This window comes from Tiliqua scincoides, chromosome 8 (genome assembly GCF_035046505.1).
Source record: "Tiliqua scincoides isolate rTilSci1 chromosome 8, rTilSci1.hap2, whole genome shotgun sequence".
Lineage (NCBI taxonomy): Eukaryota > Metazoa > Chordata > Lepidosauria > Squamata > Scincidae > Tiliqua > Tiliqua scincoides.
Window position 1 is genome coordinate 23,397,277 of NC_089828.1, and position 18,230 is coordinate 23,415,506.

The 18,230-nt window shown below is 40.9% G+C and overlaps 1 protein-coding gene across 3 annotated transcripts in view; it reads right to left on the minus strand.

The window, feature by feature from the left end:
- LRRC49 (leucine rich repeat containing 49) overlaps nt 1-17,964 on the minus strand; it is a 58,649-nt gene extending 40,685 nt beyond the window's left edge. Inside the window, exons 1-7 of one of the 3 annotated variants that reach the window (XM_066635624.1) lie at nt 17,890-17,964; nt 13,754-13,816; nt 11,620-11,707; nt 9,153-9,344; nt 8,014-8,101; nt 5,613-5,816; nt 2,341-2,407 (exon numbers count right to left, since the gene is read on the minus strand). In XM_066635624.1, coding sequence (XP_066491721.1) covers nt 2,341-2,407; nt 5,613-5,816; nt 8,014-8,101; nt 9,153-9,344; nt 11,620-11,707; nt 13,754-13,816; nt 17,890-17,946 — 759 coding nt within the window. In that variant the 5' untranslated portion in view covers nt 17,947-17,964. Of the gene's footprint in view, nt 1-2,340; nt 2,408-5,612; nt 5,817-8,013; nt 8,102-9,152; nt 9,348-11,619; nt 11,708-13,753; nt 13,817-17,889 lie in introns of all 3 variants that reach the window. The other 2 variants (XM_066635623.1, XM_066635625.1) reach the window with 2 other exon arrangements.
- Nucleotides 17,965-18,230: the final 266 nt, after the last annotated feature.

Below are 18,230 nucleotides of genomic sequence, written 5' to 3' on the forward strand. Positions count from 1 at the left end.
GAAGAGAGAGAGAATCCAATGATGTATAATGGCGAACCTATCCCACTGATTTTGCAGTGGTGCTTAGTCATGACTTGTCCAAAGTATAACTTCTCTTGGATACAGCACATAATTCTTATGTGATTTTTATCATTCCATATATCATTGGCATCCTTAATAAAGTCAACAAGTCTGGAGAACCATACAATTTCTCAGTTTAGACATCCATTTTCTGAGCTTCACAGATCCATTTCAACATCATGTTTTCAACATTTTGCATAGTAAGACCATTAAATTTGGAATCTCCCAGCCCTTCTTTTCTTAATGATAGAAAAAAATTCAGGTTAAACAATAACATTAAGGATAACCATTTGCATCAATTAGGCATTCTAAAAGACAGAAATTGTTTGTTCTTCAATACTAAGTAAAAATGTCCTGAGTATTTTCAAACTGAATGATTAATACACTATGGCTGGGATGCTTGAGTGGGCTCACTTGGATTTTTGAATTAAGCCTTTCTTCTCATGCCATATGACTAAATGCTTTTGAAAGTTCCCTCAGTTTCAAAAATGGTTTGATGTGAGAAATAGGGAGTTGCTGTAAACACATACAAAGCCCACTTTGGCATGTAGAACTCAGCTATTTGGATCCCATCCCAAGACTACATATCCAAAAAGCATATATGTCACTTTATTAAACTCCTGAAAGTAATCTGTCTTGTTCTCTAGACAAATTTCTTTGAATTCATCTTGATATCAAAGAGTCAGTAAGAGAAATCTAAATAAAAAGTGCATGAAACTGCAATCTCAAAATGACTCCCATATTTATACCATGATTAACATCCTCTGACATTTGAATGAACAGTCACCCCCATTATCAAGCACATAATTTTCTCAGGCACACATGCCCAAGATATTTAGGTGATTGTCATTCACTTCTATATATTGTATTGATATACAATCATAATAGAATCAATCGATATGATTTACATTAAAGAACTCTCAGCAGCTCACAGAATATCCAGTTCACAAGTTCATACTGAAGGTCAGAAGAACTATGTTTATTTATGTAAATAATTTCAACCAGGGATGTGAATGCAAAGGTGCCCAAACTCAGTGGTAGAGCACACGCTTTGCTTGCAGAAGGCCTAAGCTTCAGACTCTGGTATCTCCAGGTAAGAGAAAGACCACTGCCTGAAATTCTGGAACGGTGCTGCCAGTAAGTGTCAATTCTAAGTGAAACCTCTGGTCTGAGTTGGGAAAGGCTACTTTCTACATTACCCTGCCTTTCCCTTCCAAAAATAATGCTCACAGGTGGCCTACATAGTGACTACAAAAACTTTGTTTTATCAAACAATCACACACAAAAGTGAAACCTTGAAGAGTTAGATAAAGAAGCTAATGATATATCTGTTTTTCTGAACAAGTATAATTCTGAGATCCAATTTCTCAACAACCTACTGAGACTGCACATGACTATTGTTTCTGCCAGAAAGAAACAAAGCCACGTTTTTAAAAAGGTCCACACGAGCTGCTGAAATGCTTTTCAATAACTACAAGGTTAAAAAAAAAATGACCTGGTCACAGATGAAGAGAAGCAATTCCATAAGGACAATAAGCATCCTGTTCAGCAGAATTACAGGTGGGGCCTCAGGATCTGCGAGGGATGTGTTCTTGGACCCCTTGCTGATATCCAAAATTGCAGATAATCAAACCTGCGATTTTCCGCCCCTTTCTCCCTCCAAAGGGGACCGGAGCTGTGGAGCCAAGTCTGGCTCAATGCAGGTCCAGGAGATGAATGATTCATCCAGATCCGTGGATGAAAAATCTGTGGATAAATAGGCTCCACCTGTAGTTTTAGAGCCTGATCCTAATGGGCATACTGCCAGTGCTCCAGCCCCAATGCCAGTGCTGGGTGTCATAAAAGTGATGTAAGACACTATACTGCCAGCAATAAATACCCAGCATGACACCACATCAGCTTAGGATTGCACTGTCCATGTTTTACACCCCTACTGTAGTAGAGACGATAGGACAATTATTCGCTTAGCATAGGTATACCTGCTCAGAAGACTTTACCAATCCAGAAAAATACCACGTGGGTGGAGGGGCCAAGGTCAACTATTTATCTTATAGCTCCAATAAAATATATGGTATATTCACTTGATAAGCAATTAGTAAATTTAACTCCATGTTAACTTCTGGAAAAAAATATGCTGACAACGAATGCCCGAATTTGGTAATCCCCACCAAAATGAAAGGAGGATGCAGAACAGCAGCACATAATGGATAGTATGTGAAAAATGAATAACCAGCAGCCCGTGGCCAGGGCATTTTTGCAGAACAATTTGACAAACTATACCTGATTTCCATGAAGATCCAAAACATCAAGGTTTTCAAGGTTTTCCAGATTTGATATTGTCTTTATTCTGAAAAATTCAAGCATTGAAATATCTTCACTTCAAATGGTTTTTTTTCCCTTTTTACTCCCACTAGACTACAACCCATGACCAGTTTTTATAAAGCATAATAGAGAATCTGATCCAGAATTTTAAGGGAGCTCCAGTGCATCCATCAACCTCCAGTATATATAGCTCCCCTGCTTGAAGGCCGAGAATGTTCCACACAGAGATCTAACACTGAGCTATCCCTGCCATTAAAAGTAAATTGGAAAGTCAAAATGTTGAAGGGAGAAACAGAACAAAATTCCATTCAGTCTAAGATTATGCAAAATGAACACCCCTTGCTAATTCAAATGAGAAGTTCCCTTTAAGTAGTGCACTGGTACACTGTTCCATAGATCAGCCATTTTCGGTCACTGTGCCTTGGCACACTAGTGTGCCGTGAATGGTCTGCAGGTATGCCACAAGAGTTTGAGGGAGGGCCAATGGGGATGTGAGCTCCCCAACAGTATGATGTGCCTTGTCAATTGTCAAAAAACTGATGGTGTGCCTTGACAATTTTAGTACCTTTTCAGTGTGCCATGAGACAAAAAAGATTGAAAATCACTGCCATAGATACTTGCCTACAGGGCGACAAATTTTTGCCAAGTAATCAAGCTGAAATTATCACCTCGCCTTATCTCCAAGGTCGATCAGAGGGCAGAACTTTCCAACTCTGTCCTGTCCTGGGTTTCCTTTCAAGCAGCTGCATTTCAAGCAGGCACTGCTTGATTATTAGAAACAATTCAGAGATCATTAGAGGGTTGTTTATTTTTATAGTTACCTTGCTGGGAAATTCCAGCCAAACTTAACCTTTTATTCTCCTCATTCCATTTTGCAAATGCTGCTGCACCCTGGACCCCTTTTGCAAATGCTTGCGTCTGGCAGAGGTCTGTTTTTTTCAACACCAAGATGAGATCCTCCTTTCCAATCGAAACAAAGTCCCAGACTACAATTCAGTGCACCATTACTTAAGAATAACACCCATAGAAAACAGTGGATCTACTTCTGAGTAAAAAAGGTTGCAACTGTATGTAGCTGCACTTGCTCATCTCTCTGCTGTGAACTGAATTGCACACTCCCAGTTATGTGTTTTAAGTTGTATGTTATACGTAGAGCTTTGGACTTAACACACCAACACCTTAAAGATGGATTCGATTCATGGTTCTCCTGCAGTAGTTCCCAACCCTTTTCACTTGCATATCCCTTGGCAGTCTATTCCCATAAATTGTACTCTTCATATTAGCAAAATGTTTGTAATTAAAAATAAAAGCCCCCATCTCCTATCTATGAAAACCCATACTTCATGTATTCATCAAGTATTTTCTCTTTTTATCTGTCTGAAGAACAGAAGACTCTGCCTTTGCACTGTTTTGCACCAGAAGTGTGCTGAGAAATTCTGCGTGATTGATCACTTTCCATATTATGTTTCAGCTTTTTACTATGCTTGTTTTCTATCACTGGTTCATACATGAACTGATGACCAAAAATTAGCTATTGGTGAGGCTTTCACAGCCAACTAGCTACCTCCCTTCCTGCCTTGCAAGGCATTCTGGAGCACTACCTGCCTTTTTCTGCCACTATTCCATTCTTCTTCAAGTACCCCCTAAAGGTCCTGTTGAGTGCCCCTGGGGGTACTTGAACCCTAGGTTGGGAACCACTGTTTTATTGGTATGTTGTTTACAGTGCACTTACTCTGATAGTGTTTATAAAAAGGTGGCAAAGACCAGAATTTAAAAAGAATAAAAATGTATCATGATCTTTTACTATGTTTTAATAAATTAGAGACTGTACAGTTCTTAGGTAACAATTACTGGTAGGTTATTTTTCAGGATCTGGCCTCAGGTAAAATCAGACAAAACTATAGTCAGACACCCTCCTAAGTTTAACTCCCAACTAATCCGAGGGTCATAGAAAATTCCATGATTTTTCCCTCTAACCCTGCCCTCAGATTATCTGTGAGATCGACTTATGGGCGAGGGGCTGCGGTAAGTCCAACATGATGCATTTTCCATGCCTGTTTGCTGGTGTTGCTCCTGTACACTATTTTTTGTTTTATAAAGACTGTGAGCCCCTTCTGAACACAGAACCATGTCTTCATTTATTCTGCTGTGTAAACAGTTGTGTGAACTTTTTTAAAGAAAAGCAATACAACAAATTTTTATCAATAATAATATAAAATGGGTATTCTGGAAGTGGAGTGCTTGACCATTGGGCAAAGGTGGAAAGATAGCAAGATACAAGAACAGTCCCAGGAAAACTGAAGCTTCCTAGTCCTCATACAACACTATGAACTCCATTAGAGGAGAATGAACATATAAAGACACAACAGAAGCCCTGCTGGATCAGGCCAGGGACCCATCTGGTTCAGATGGCCCACAGTGGCCACAAGCAAGAGAGAAAGGAATCGTCTCCCACCATTGTTCTCCTGCAGCTGGTTCGCAGAGGTATACTGCTCTTGAACCTGGAGGTAGCGCATAGCCATCAGGAATAGAAACCACTGTGATAGACCTGTTCTCAATGACTTTGTATAATACCCTCCTAAAGCCACCCAAGCTAGTGACCACCACACCTTTCGGCAACCAACACAAATTATGAGCTACATGAAGACACACTTCCTTTTCCCCATCATAGCTTCCCCTTAATCAGCTTTATTGGATGACTCCAAACACAGTAGCCTTTCGTCATAAGGAAGATGAACTTTTTAATTGCTGTCTTTTGCATCTCTTCCAGTTGATATGTCATGATTACTGAGATGTTCGGACACCTGAAGTAAATTCTGTTGCATTCAGTCACCCAACTACTCCTGTTACCCAGTTAACCGGGTTACCCTGTTACTCCTGCTAACTAGGTAAGAGGCTGTTTTTCAAATGGGTGCTCCTATTTTATTTAGCAGGGGGAGAGTAACTGGCCCTCCTCATCCCAGCAGTGTCTTTTCTAGTGACTGTCTGCTGGTGTTCTTTTGTATCTTTTTAGATTGTGAGCCCTTTTGGGACAGGGAGCCATTAATTGTTTGATTTTCTCTGTAAACCGCTTTGTGAACTTTTCATTGAAGAGCAGTATATAAATACTGTTAATAATAATTATTATAGGGAACATATATGGCCAATCGCTAAAGAGAACATACTGTCCACAGTTACGCTAAGAATCCCATTTTAAAAATAACCTTTTAAAATAAGTCGGCCACCTCTACCTGTTATTTCCAAGTAAAAGGACACGGAGAGACCTCAGTGTGGAAAGACCACTTATTTCCTCTATCTGATTATCAGACAAATCTAGGTAAATAAGATGGTGCAAGTTGGAAATATTCTGAATCCAAGTTATGGAATTATGTTGCAAGCTTAGCAAGCGAAGGTGTTCTTCTCCATCAATAATTGGACAAACTGTCAGCTTTTGTCTGAAAAAGGAGCAATAAAGGAAAAGTCTAAGTAGCAGTTAGCAGAGCAAATATAGGTGATAAGTTCAAACTCCCTCACACGCATATGCAAACTATTTTGTACCAGATTTCACAAAAGAGTGAGCAATATTAAATACTGTCAAACCCCCACTGTAAACATTTGCTGTGACAGTCATAGTTCTAACATGGTTTGTATGGAAGGACGATTTATTCAGTACCCAAAATTGAAAAGGATCCATGGTAGCAGCAGGCCCTGGGAGAGGGGGGTAAAGGGGGTAATTTGTACCCAAGCCCAGGGTCAGAAAGCGGGCCTAGGAGCCAAAGAAAGGGGCCCAGAAACTTCCTGGGATCTTACATTTTTCAATCTCAGCCAGACTCACTGCTCACGTAGGATGCTGGAGGCATTACTGTGGGCACATGGCAGCGACTACTGCCACAAGCCATACACACCAGGCCCAGGAATGCATACATTCCTTAACAGCATCACAACTGGGAGGAAACGGACCTGCTATAGTAGTTCTTTGGTTTATGGATGACTGTAGCCGATGCAGAAGTCAGTTTTGGTGCACACAGGACACTTTCCATTCTAGTGTGAGCCTAAATACAATGATACTAATCTCCTGCAATGATTTTCTATATTTGAAAGATTTTAGAGAGATTTAGGAGTCAGTTTTCCGTATCTAGCTGCCAACACCAGGCAGGCAGGCAGACCTCAGCTCTACATTGGGAAGACTGATAGACCTGGGCTCCAAAGACTGTACCAGTTTTTGCCACTTTCCCCTGCCTGTTTTGCTCCCATTCTGCCCACCTCCACTGCCACAGTTCAGTCTGTTTCATCCGTCCCTCTTTGGGAAGAGGCCCAAAAGAAACTTTGTACCCCCTGGTAAAATTCCTCTCACAGGCTCTGGGTAGCAGGTCTGAGACCTCGGTGAGCTGTTGTCAAAGTGGATAATATTTATTTATTTATTTATTTTAGAAATTTATATCTTGCCTTTCTATCCAATGAAGGACACTCAAGGCGGCTCACAATTAAAAACATTAAAAATATATGATCTGATTTGGTATTAGATAGTTTCATAAGCACCTATGACGTCACTACATGCCATTTCGGCTCTACTATCATCACTTCCATTATGCACATCTGAATGATTGTTTAATAAGGTAGCCTTGAATATAACAGCACAATTGCACTTTTCTTTTAAATCGTTTCAAAATAAAAGTGAATTATTATTTCTGCAATCTTCTAGCAAGTTCAACTTAGATGAATTAACATTGACCAAAAGTGCTTGTATATCTCAAAGTTTCAAGTGCCCACAGTCTTCCCAGACAGATGAAGGCTGCAAACTTATGCAGAATCACCTATGAGTAAGAATCATCTTGGGACTTACTTCTAAATAAATACACTTAGGACTGTGCCATGAACAGCATTACATACTCATCTTTATTCAATATAGATTTATCCTGCCTTTCTTGACATGGTCACCAAAAGATGTCTTACAAGAATGACTCAAATACAAAATATCAAACACAAAACCATCTAAAAATCTCATAGCACAATGAGGGCCCAATCCTATCCAACTTTTGAGGGCCCATGCAGCTGAAATGCAGCCTTGAGGAAAGGGAACAAATGCTCCCTAACTTGGAGGAGGCCTCCATGATTACTTCCCCACCAAAGGATGTAGTGCATGCCACCTTGGCATAGCTGCACCGGCACTGGAAAACAGGATAGGATTTGGCCCTGAGACATCAAAATCAGCAGAGAGAATAACTCAACAGGATTATTTTTAAAAAATTTTTAAAAGGGATTTCTACAGCCTCAGCACCAATACTAAAAAAGCCTTGACACTAGTACCCACCAGCCAGATCATCCCTAAAGAAAGGCCTAGGAGCAGAGCCTCAGAAGTGGATCTTAAGGTTTGGGCACATCTATATGAGAGCAGGAGGTCACTGGGATACTCTGGTTCCAGAGCATTCACGGCTTAAAGCCAAGACCAGCATTTTGAATTCAGCACACAAGCAAATAGGCAGTCAGTGCAGTTCCTGTAAAAATCAGTGTTATAGGTGCCTGTCTAGCCAGCTCCTGCCAGCACGCTGGTGGAGGTACTCTGCACCAACTGAGGATTCCAGACCATCTTCAAAGGCAGTCCCACATAGAGAACTTTACAATCGTCTGACCTGGAAGTAAAGAGGGCCTTACCTTTCCAGCGTCAATTTGTCAGATTGCAGCGTTTTCTCTTCTGCAGTACGACGCACCAAAGGAAAGGAAGCATTCCCATAACTGACATCTAATAAAAAATCATTTTTAAAAACATCAGAAAAATATTTCATACATGCACCAATTTTACTACCAGATGCTTATAGACATGTGCCTATTTGGCTCTACCACTGCGAGTGACTGATTCAGAGTTCAATCCTCTCCAACTTTCCAGTGCTGATGCAGCCATGCCAATGGGGCGTGTGCCTTATGCTGCAGTGGGGGAGTAGTGCAGTGCTGGAAAGTTGGACAGGATTGGGCCCTCACTGCTGGGATGCCTCACTTAAGCTTCAATTCTAGATATATTTTCTGGAAGTGCTTGCAATGGATGTGTGGATGTTGAATGAGGATCCAAAACAAACATTTAACTTCACATGCCTGCTGATTCAAATTGACTGTGGCTAATCAGGAAAGAGAGTTATGTTGGAAAGATCAGACCCCTTGGTGTGTGTGGGGATTGGCTTCTTGTATCTGTCACAGGTTTTTGGAGTGAGGCAAGTTCTGTAACTAAATGAAGTTGATATATGTCTATTTGCCAGAACTCAGCAGCCCAGTTACCACACAGAAAGTGGGAAGGGAGAGTAACAAGAGAGACAAGTTTCCGTAATGATCAGATGAGGACTAGGAAGAGCCAGGTTCCAATCCTCCCTCAGTCATTAAGTTCACTGGGTGACCTTCGCACAGCTACCATCTTGCAGGGTTTGTGGTGCGAATTAAATGGAGGGGCAGGGGAGGGGAATGTCACTTTGAATTCCTTGGAGGCAGGATGAGAAATAAATGCATTATATACATAAAATAATAAAGGAACATGGGAGGGAATAAGGAAGAAAAAGGGAAAAGGAGGGCTAGAAGCAAAGGGCATATCTGACACCTTGGCTACAGCTCTTTAAACGTACCATTGAAAATCTGACAAAAGGTTTTTATTTCCTTGCTATAGCAGTAGAGGCAAGCAAAATCTACTATAAGAGGAGTAATGCATACTGACAGAACCGAAAGAGCAGTAACCTATAGCTTTTGGATGAAATGTACCATTTGACAGCAAATGTTTGGATGATTGCTTTAGCAACCTTCATGTCAGTTACCTGAAATATTTGGGCCAGCACTATGGCAGCCCTGTTGAATCCTGTATTTGGAAGGGTTAGGAAAAGAGCAATCACCAAATGCTGTCAGAGACCCTGAGCCAGGTTTCATATCCAGTCCAGGAATATCTGCAAACTGTGACGACATAGGGACGTACACCTTTTTACTGCGTGCTAAAGGACTTAATCTTCCATCTGCTGGAGAGCGGAAAAAAATAGATTATGACAGAACCAGAGACCAGCACAGACAAAACTAATCTGTCAGATGTGCCTATGAACAAGCAATTTCATTAATCACAAACTACCAGGTTTGCTAGAATTACATTCTAAACATTTAAACACATTTCTGTGCAAACAACGTTCAGTGACATTCTAATTTACTTAATTACCCCTTCTTTTATGCCACTCTTCCTCCAAGGAGTTCAATATGAAATTTACAGTACTTCCAATGACCATTTTATTGTTCACCCTGTGATGCGAGTGAGGCTGAGAGATTTGCCCAAGGTGACACCAGAAGTTTTCTGGATAAGTGGGGATTTGAACCTGGGTCTTTCACTCCTAGTCTGACATTCTTGCAACTACACCACACTGAAATTCACCCAATACTTTCATTAATAAAGACAACTTCACAGGCATGATGCTTTACAGAGGAACAGCAACAACAGGTCCTGCCCCCAATGAGCCAAAAAACTAAATTTCAACAGAGGTAAGAGGAGTTATAGATACAGCTAGGGAGAGAACTAAGGGCCTAATCCTATCCAAGGATTTTCCAGCACTGGTACAGCTGCGATGCAGCCCCAAGGTAAGGGAACAAATGTTCCCATACCTTAAGGAGGCCTCTGTGACTGCCTCCCTACCACAGAATGCAGTGCATGCCCCATTGACACAGTTACACTGGCACTGAAAAAACTGGATAGGATTGGGCCCTAAGACATCAAGCCAAAGGCTTCAAAGAAAACTTGTCTGAGACAGAATAATGTGCTCTAGAAGGAAGTTCCAGGTAAAAAGAGCATTAAGGGGAAAGAGTTGAAATAATTTAAGGCAGCTAAAGACCTTCAGGCAACTAAAAGCGAAGGAGCTGGTGAAATGAAGATCAAAATTCAGGGACAAAAATGGAGAAGGGGGCAGAAAGATAGAAAAGACCATAAAGGGTTTTGGAGGTAAAAAAACAAGGAGTCTGCCAAACATGGGAATGGATAGCAAGAGATTTAAACACTGAGAGAGAAATGAACAATTTGGTGACAGAATTCTGAATTCAGTCGAGCATGATACTTTTGTATGCTACTGAAGGTAATAGCAGACATGGAAGCAGCATAATTTCTGCCTGAACTACTGCTGATCAAAAGTGGGCACAAGGGTCAGGTTTAATGAACAATTTTCTGTAAGAGAGATTCCAAGCCCAGAGAAACTTTCAAGGCAGACATTTCACTTGGGTATGTAGCCCTTCACGTCAGAGAATAAAAGGGCAGTAAATGACAGACACAATTACTAGAGGCACACCAGCGTTTCTCACAAGAAAAGATGACATTACCCACATGTTTAGAGTAAGACTTCCAATTTTATCCGTTCATCTATTAGAAACCTTTCTAATCAACTAAAAAGGTAACCCTGAATAGTAAAGCAGTATTGTAGAAAAATATTATTATTTATTAAATACAACCATTTATTAAATGTGTAGATGGCAGACACTGTCCTCCCTCTTCACTTTCACACATAAGGGAATGTCTCTACTAAGATATCGGCTGTTGTGACCCAGATATGTGCATCACCTAAAACAGAAGGGCATATACTTTTTTCCTTCAAAACGGTTGTAACAATGTGAAGACTAAGGGCCCAAACCTATTCAATTTTCCAGTGTCGGTGCTGCAATGCCAATGGGGTATGCACTGCTTCCTGTGTTGGGGAGGCAGTCACAGAGGCCTCCTCAAAGTATGGGAACATTTGTTTCCTTACCTTGGGTTTGTATTATGGCTGAACTGGTGCTGAAAAGTTGGATAGGATTGGGCGCTTAGTCTTCACATTGTTACAACCATTTTGAAGAAAAAAGTATTCCATCACCCACCTCCTCCACCATTCCTCCTCCTGCTCCCTGGACCGGAAACCAGAGGAAGAGAGCAGAAGAGAACATGTAGAGGTGAGAAGACTAGTGAGCTGAACTGTCAGAGACACTCTAGCCCCCTAGTCTCCTCTTTGTCATGCATCCTCTTCCACTCTTTTCCCATCTTCCTCTTAAAAGTCAGGGAGGAAAAAAGGATTGCCACCATGGGTGAGTGGAGGGGTGGCATTTGACACAGCAAGGCAATATACTAAGACAGGGGTGGCATTTGGCACACTGCCTCAGGTGCCCGGAGATCACGGCCCAGTTCTAAAAGCTATTACACACAAAAATTCATTCCTACTATAACTGAGTCTATTCATTTCATAAACACCATACATAATTTTTAAAAAGGAATCAGCCTCCCAACATTACCTTGTTTCCCTGAATAGTTCTTTTCAAGATCATGTTGTAAGAGCCTGTTGTGAAGATATGGTTGCTCTTTCTGAATCCTGAACTCAAGCTGCAACACAAAATATTACAAAACAAATAGTATCCTGAAAATACAAGCAAGTTGAGAAAACAGAAGTGGATCTAACCCACACATTTTGGAAGTAAAAGTACTTAAAAGGACATGAGGACAAGAAATTGAACTTTATTCTAGACACACACGCATGCTGGAAATATCTGAAAAAACAATGTAAGCCACATGTAATAAAGGAGCATATGAGAACAGTTAGGCTGAGAGGAAATACGAAGAAAGTCTGGAAAGATTTTTAAGAGACAATTAGGCAGTATATATAGAAATCAGAGGTGGGCAGGAAATAAGAGCACATTATTTTACCAAAGTAAAAGTGGACAGGTGCTAAACATTGAAAGTGGAGAGGTGCTAAACACTGACTAAAAGACTCAACTGTTGCTTTTGTATTTCTCCTCTCTGTTCTTTGGTTGCTGTAGATTCCTTTTGTCACCAGCTATGTGAATATGCTTGGTAAGAATTATTAGAATAAAAGAATAAAAGAATTCTTTTAAAATTCTTAAAAATAAAAGAATTCTTTTAAAATAAAATAAAATAATTAGAATAAAAGAAAGTGAGGGAAAGATAGAGAAAGGGGAATGGAAAAAAGGTGAAGTGTAATACATTGTCTTCATGTTGCAAAAGCTTATAAGAACAATCTTTTTAGGTAATTCTACCATGGGGGGACAAAAAGTACAGTGCAGCTAGGATACGCAGTGGAATGGATGTCAGTAAGTTAACAGCTCATAATACTTTGATGAATACATTCTGAAGGTTTAAGCCCCTTAAAGAAGGAAGTTTATAGTTTGTGTACTGTTTGGAAGTAATACAAGCAGTCAATTTCTCCCAAGTATAGTACCGATTTCTCATAATTGAGGGCCAGCTCTAATACTGAAGTGTCTGGAAATTTCATAGAATTAGATGAGCTGTTGGGTACATGTGTCCCTCACTACACATAAAACACTAGCCCAGTTTGGCACTATGAGAATGAGTCTGTGAGCAGCAGGCTCAAGATTCCCCCTGCCCCGTGTGGTTTGATATCCTAGTTTGTTTCCACTAACTATAGTTAAAACAAGCCAGTTCTCTAAGTTTCAACATACGGTAACTTGCTTGTTCAAAACTGGAAGCTTTTCATCTCCTCTTCTCATGCACAGGAGGAGGGATCGGAGAGTACACAAGCCCAGTTCAGTTTGCTAAGGCTCGAGTATAGTTAGAATACAGTTTGCTATGGCTCAATCTTGCAGTGCTAATCCATGGTGTGCCAATACATTTGAACCAGACCATAACTCTGGATCTACATTCATACATAGGTACACAGATACATCCTGTATTATATGCTCAGCTTAGTATACCATCTAAAGTCCCCTGTGTATATGACATTTAGTGAAAAGATTGTGAAACCAGCTCCAAGTGGAGTACAATATATGCCTCGCTCAAAAATTGTGCTAATTTTTTTTAATTTTCTCAATTACTCTTCCGTTAAAAAAATTCTCAAGGTGATTCATAGTCAGATTATTTTTGATACTTAAAAGTATATTCCAACAAGATACACAGCAGGAAAGTTGTTCTACCACTTGCACATCTCAGCAGATTGGCAATACTGTACACTCCTCACCCTAATGGTGTAACCACCAGACAGTAAAAATGCTGTTGCAATACTGAGATTTTAAAAATCTGCTTAAGGATTCATGGGTTCTATTCATTAACATGAATAGAAATTGAAGGTCCAACTGTTTCAACTGAGTTTCAAAGTCTCTGCCAAAGTGCATTATACACAAAATAGGATTAAACGCTTTTACAGGATATCTGTTAAGAATAGCTTTATTTATTTGAGCAAATGAGTGAACAGGTTTAGCAGATACAAAATACGTTGTCCATAACACAATCGTGCCAATTCTCATAGTAATACGCCTAACAGTAAAAAAAAGTAGTAAATTTCATAGAAAGTCTTCTACAAATAGAAGACATCATAAAAATCACATACAGAGCACAGCTGTATAGTTTCATACATCTGAAATCTTGGTATATCAATAATAAAAATTCAAAACTCACAGGTTTGTTTCTTTCTGACACTGCTGCAGACTGGAGAACTAGATGAAGTCCATAATTGTTACCCTGCAAATTGAAAGCGGAAATTAAAAGAAAAAAGTTAAGGACGCTTGCCTTAAGATAAAAGAATGATGCTTGCCATTAGCTAAAATCCAATCTAATGAACAAAAATGATAACTAAATGTTCAGAAATAGAACTTTATCAATTTTTTGCAAATTTTCATTTTAAGAACCTATTTCCAAATTTTAGCCCAACAGACCACACACTACTAATTGAGTATTTTGTGCAGTATCAATTATGCTATATGAACTCTTGAAGAGACTGACTCTTTGCTCCTAATACTAAATAACTGTAACTTAGCATTATGATCATGAGAAATCTTGAGCCCTCATGTTCCCTTATTCCTCTTCCCTCAAAGAGAAGAGGAAATTGGTCTCTGTGCAGCCTTTGAGTGTCTGGCAGAGAGTGTGTTTAAACAACAAAGGCATATGATTGGGCTGAATGTTCACTTAATGACCTAATCGTGTAACAAAGGGGACTGGAGAACATATCGCAGTCAAGTGCTGCACACCTGTACACAAACACACACTACACTTTACTATGCTATAGTGTAGTTTATATAGTAATAGTCATGTCGTGAGAATGGATGATAGCCAGATCCCAAAGAATCTCCTCTATGGAGAACTCGTGCAAGGAAAGCGCCCTACAGGTAGACCACACCTGCGATACAAGGACATCTGCAAGAGGGATCTGAAGGCCTTAGGGATGGACCTCAACAAGTGGGAAACCCTGGCCTCTGAGCGGCCCGCTAGGAGGCAGGCTGTGCAGCATGGCCTTTCCCAGTTTGAAGAGACACTTTGCCAACAGTCTGAGGCTAAGAGGCAAAGAAGGAAGGCCCATAGCCAGGGAGACAGACCAGGGACAGACTGCACTTGCTCCCGGTGTGGAAGGGATTGTCACTCCCGGATTGGCCTTTTCAGCCACACTAGACGCTGTGTCAGAACCACCTTTCAGAGCGCGATACCATAGTCTTTCGAGACTGAAGGTTGCCAATAATAATAATAACTTTGAATAATTATATTAAATATAACATTATTTCATTATTATTAATACATAATTAATATATTGTTGTGAACATATATAATATAATATATTGTTGTGAACATTGTTGCATCTTTTTAGATTGTGAGCCCTATTGGGACAGGAAGCCATTAGTTATTTGATTTTTCTCTGTAAACCACTTTGTGAACGTTTTGTTGAAAAGCTGTATATAAATACTGTTAATAATAATAATATACAGATATATGTACATATATATAAGTACATATAAGTGTGAGTATATATATACACACACACACAAGAATATATGCACACTACTTTACAATGCTATAGTGTAGTTTATATAGTAGTATATAATTTTGAATAATTATAAGGACATAAGAACAGCCCCACTGGATCAGGCTATAGGCCCATCTAGTCCAGCTTCCTGTATCTCACAGCAGCCCACCAAATGCCCCAGGGAGCACACCAGATAACAAGAGAACTCATCCTGGTGCCCTCCCTTGCATCTGGCATTCTGACATAACCCATTTCTAAAATCAGGAGGTTGCGCATACACATCATGGCTTGTAACCCATAATGGATTTTTCCTCCAGAAACTCGTCCAATCCCCTTTTAAAGGCGTCTACGCTAGACGCCAGCAACACATCCTGTGGCAAGGAGTTCCACAGACCAGCCACACGCTGAGTAAAGAAATATTTTCTTTTGTCTGTCCTAACCCGCCCAACACTCAACTTTAGTGGACGTCCCCTGGTTCTGGTATTATGTGAGAGTGTAAAGAGCATCTCCCTATCCACTCTGTCCATCCCCTGCATAATTTTGTATGTCTCAATCATGTCCCCCCTCAGGTGTCTCTTTTCTAGGCTGAAGAGGCCCAAATGCCGTAGCCTTTCCTCATAAGGAAGGTGCCCCAGCCCCATAATCATCTTAGTCGCTCTCTTTTGCACCTTTTCCATTTCCACTATGTCTTTTTTGAGATGCGGCGACCAGAACTGGACACAATACTCCAGGTGTGGCCTTACCATAGATTTGTACAACGGCATTATAATACTAGCCGTTTTGTTCTCAATACCCTTCCTAATGATCCCAAGCATAGAATTGGCCTTCTTCACTGCCGCCGCACATTGGGTCGATACTTTCATTGACCTGTCCACCACCACCCCAAGATCTCTCTCCTGATCTGTCACAGACAGCTCAGAACCCATCAGCCTATATCTCAAGTTTTGATTTTTTTGCCCCAATGTGCATGACTTTACACTTACTGACATTGAAGCGCATCTGCCATTTTGCTGCCCATTCTGCCAGTCTGGAGAGATCCTTCTGGAGCTCCTCACAATCACTTCTGGTCTTCACCACTCAGAAAAGTTTGGTGTCGTCTGCAGACTTAGCCACTTCACTGCTCAACCCTGTCTCCAGGTCATTTATGAAGAGGTTGAAAAGCACCAGTCCCAGGACAGATCCTTGGGGCACACCGCTTTTCACCTCTCTCCATTGTGAAAATTGCCCATTGACACCCACTCTCTGCTTCCTGGCCTCCAACCAGTTCTCAATCCATGAGAGGACCTGTCCTCTAATTCCCTGACTGTGGAGTTTTTAGTAGCCTTTGGTGAGGGACCGTGTCAAACGCCTTCTGAAAGTCCAGATATATAATGTCCACGGGTTCTCCCGCATCCACATGCCTGTTGACCTTTTCAAAGAATTCTATAAGGTTCGTGAGGCAAGACTTACCCTTACAGAAGCCATGCTGACTCTCCCTCAGCAAGGCCTGTTCGTCTATGTGTTTTGAGATCCTATCTTTGATGAGGCATTCCACCATCTTACCCGGTATGGATGTTAGGCTGACCGGCCTATAGTTTCCCGGGTCCCCCCTCTTTCCCTTTTTAAAAATAAGCGTGGCATTTGCTATCCTCCAATCTTCTGGCACCGTGGTCGTTTTGAGGGACAAGTTGCATACCTTAGTCAAGAGATCTGCAACTTCATTCTTCAATTCCTTAATAACTCTTGGGTGGATGCCATCAGGGCCCGGTGACTTATATTACATATAACATTATATTATATTATAATATATTATATTACATATAACATTATTTGTTATATTATATTTGTACAACGGCATTATAATACTAGCCGTTTTGTTCTCAATCCCCTTCCTATGATCCCAAGCATATATTACATATAACATTATTTTATTATTATAGTAATAATATATATTAATTAATAATATATTGTTGTGAACATACAGATATTTGTACATATATATATACACATGCATATATGCATGCATATATATATATATACACACACACACACACGTACATATATACACACATATACATGCACATGTACACACACACAAAGTGGTAATATCTAGCAGCCTGTGCATCAGTGTCTGGCAGGGAGTGTCTGTTGACACACCAGAGGCACTCCACTGGGCTGAATGTCTGCTTAACAACTTAACTGCATAACAAGGGGGATCTGAGAATACATCCGCATTATTAAGTTATGCACACCTGTATACAGGCACACACACACTATACTAGTATAATATATAATTCTGAATAAGTATATTATATATAATATTTTATTATTCTTGAGTGTGTACATATATATATATATACACACAAACACATATACACACACATGTGTGTGAACACAATATATAAACACACATACAGTATGTATAGTGTGTGCATATATATACATATATACACATATATATATACACACCGTGTGTATATACACACGCACACACATTTGAATGTGTCTGTGTAATTTTTATATATAAACATATGTATATATCTGTACATAATATACACACACATATACATATATATATACACATACACACACACATACAGGTATAGATGTGTGTATATCTATATCTATCTATACAGACACACACAAAACGTGAGGAGGGGAAAACATATCAGCCACCCCAGAAAGAACCTCACACTGACACTCACGGGGAGGGGAGCCAGAGGGCTCTCAACAAAGACAGGCGGGGAGCCGAGACCGGTGCCAGGCGCCCGCACAGCCCCCTCCCCCCGCCCCTGGCGAGCGCTCCTCTCCCTCCCCTTACCGAGGCGGCCGGCGCCGGCCTGCTCCCCGCAGCGGGCCGGCACTTGCTGGGCACCATGGCAACGGGCTCCAGCCGCGACTCCGGCGGTGGCGGTGGCGACCACGGCCGGCCAACGAACCTCCACCACCTCCTCTAATCCGGAAACCGCTAGACTGTCGCCATGGCAACCCTCCCATCCGGGTACCGCTCCGGCTCCGCCGGCCAGCGCATCACTTCGGCCTTCATCCTTCGACCACCTGCCTCAGGTGAGGGCACGTTCCGCGGCCATGCAGGCCCCGCCCGCCGTCACTAAGGCTACAGCCACGCATTGGGCGGCACTCGCATGACAACCCGACGTGGCG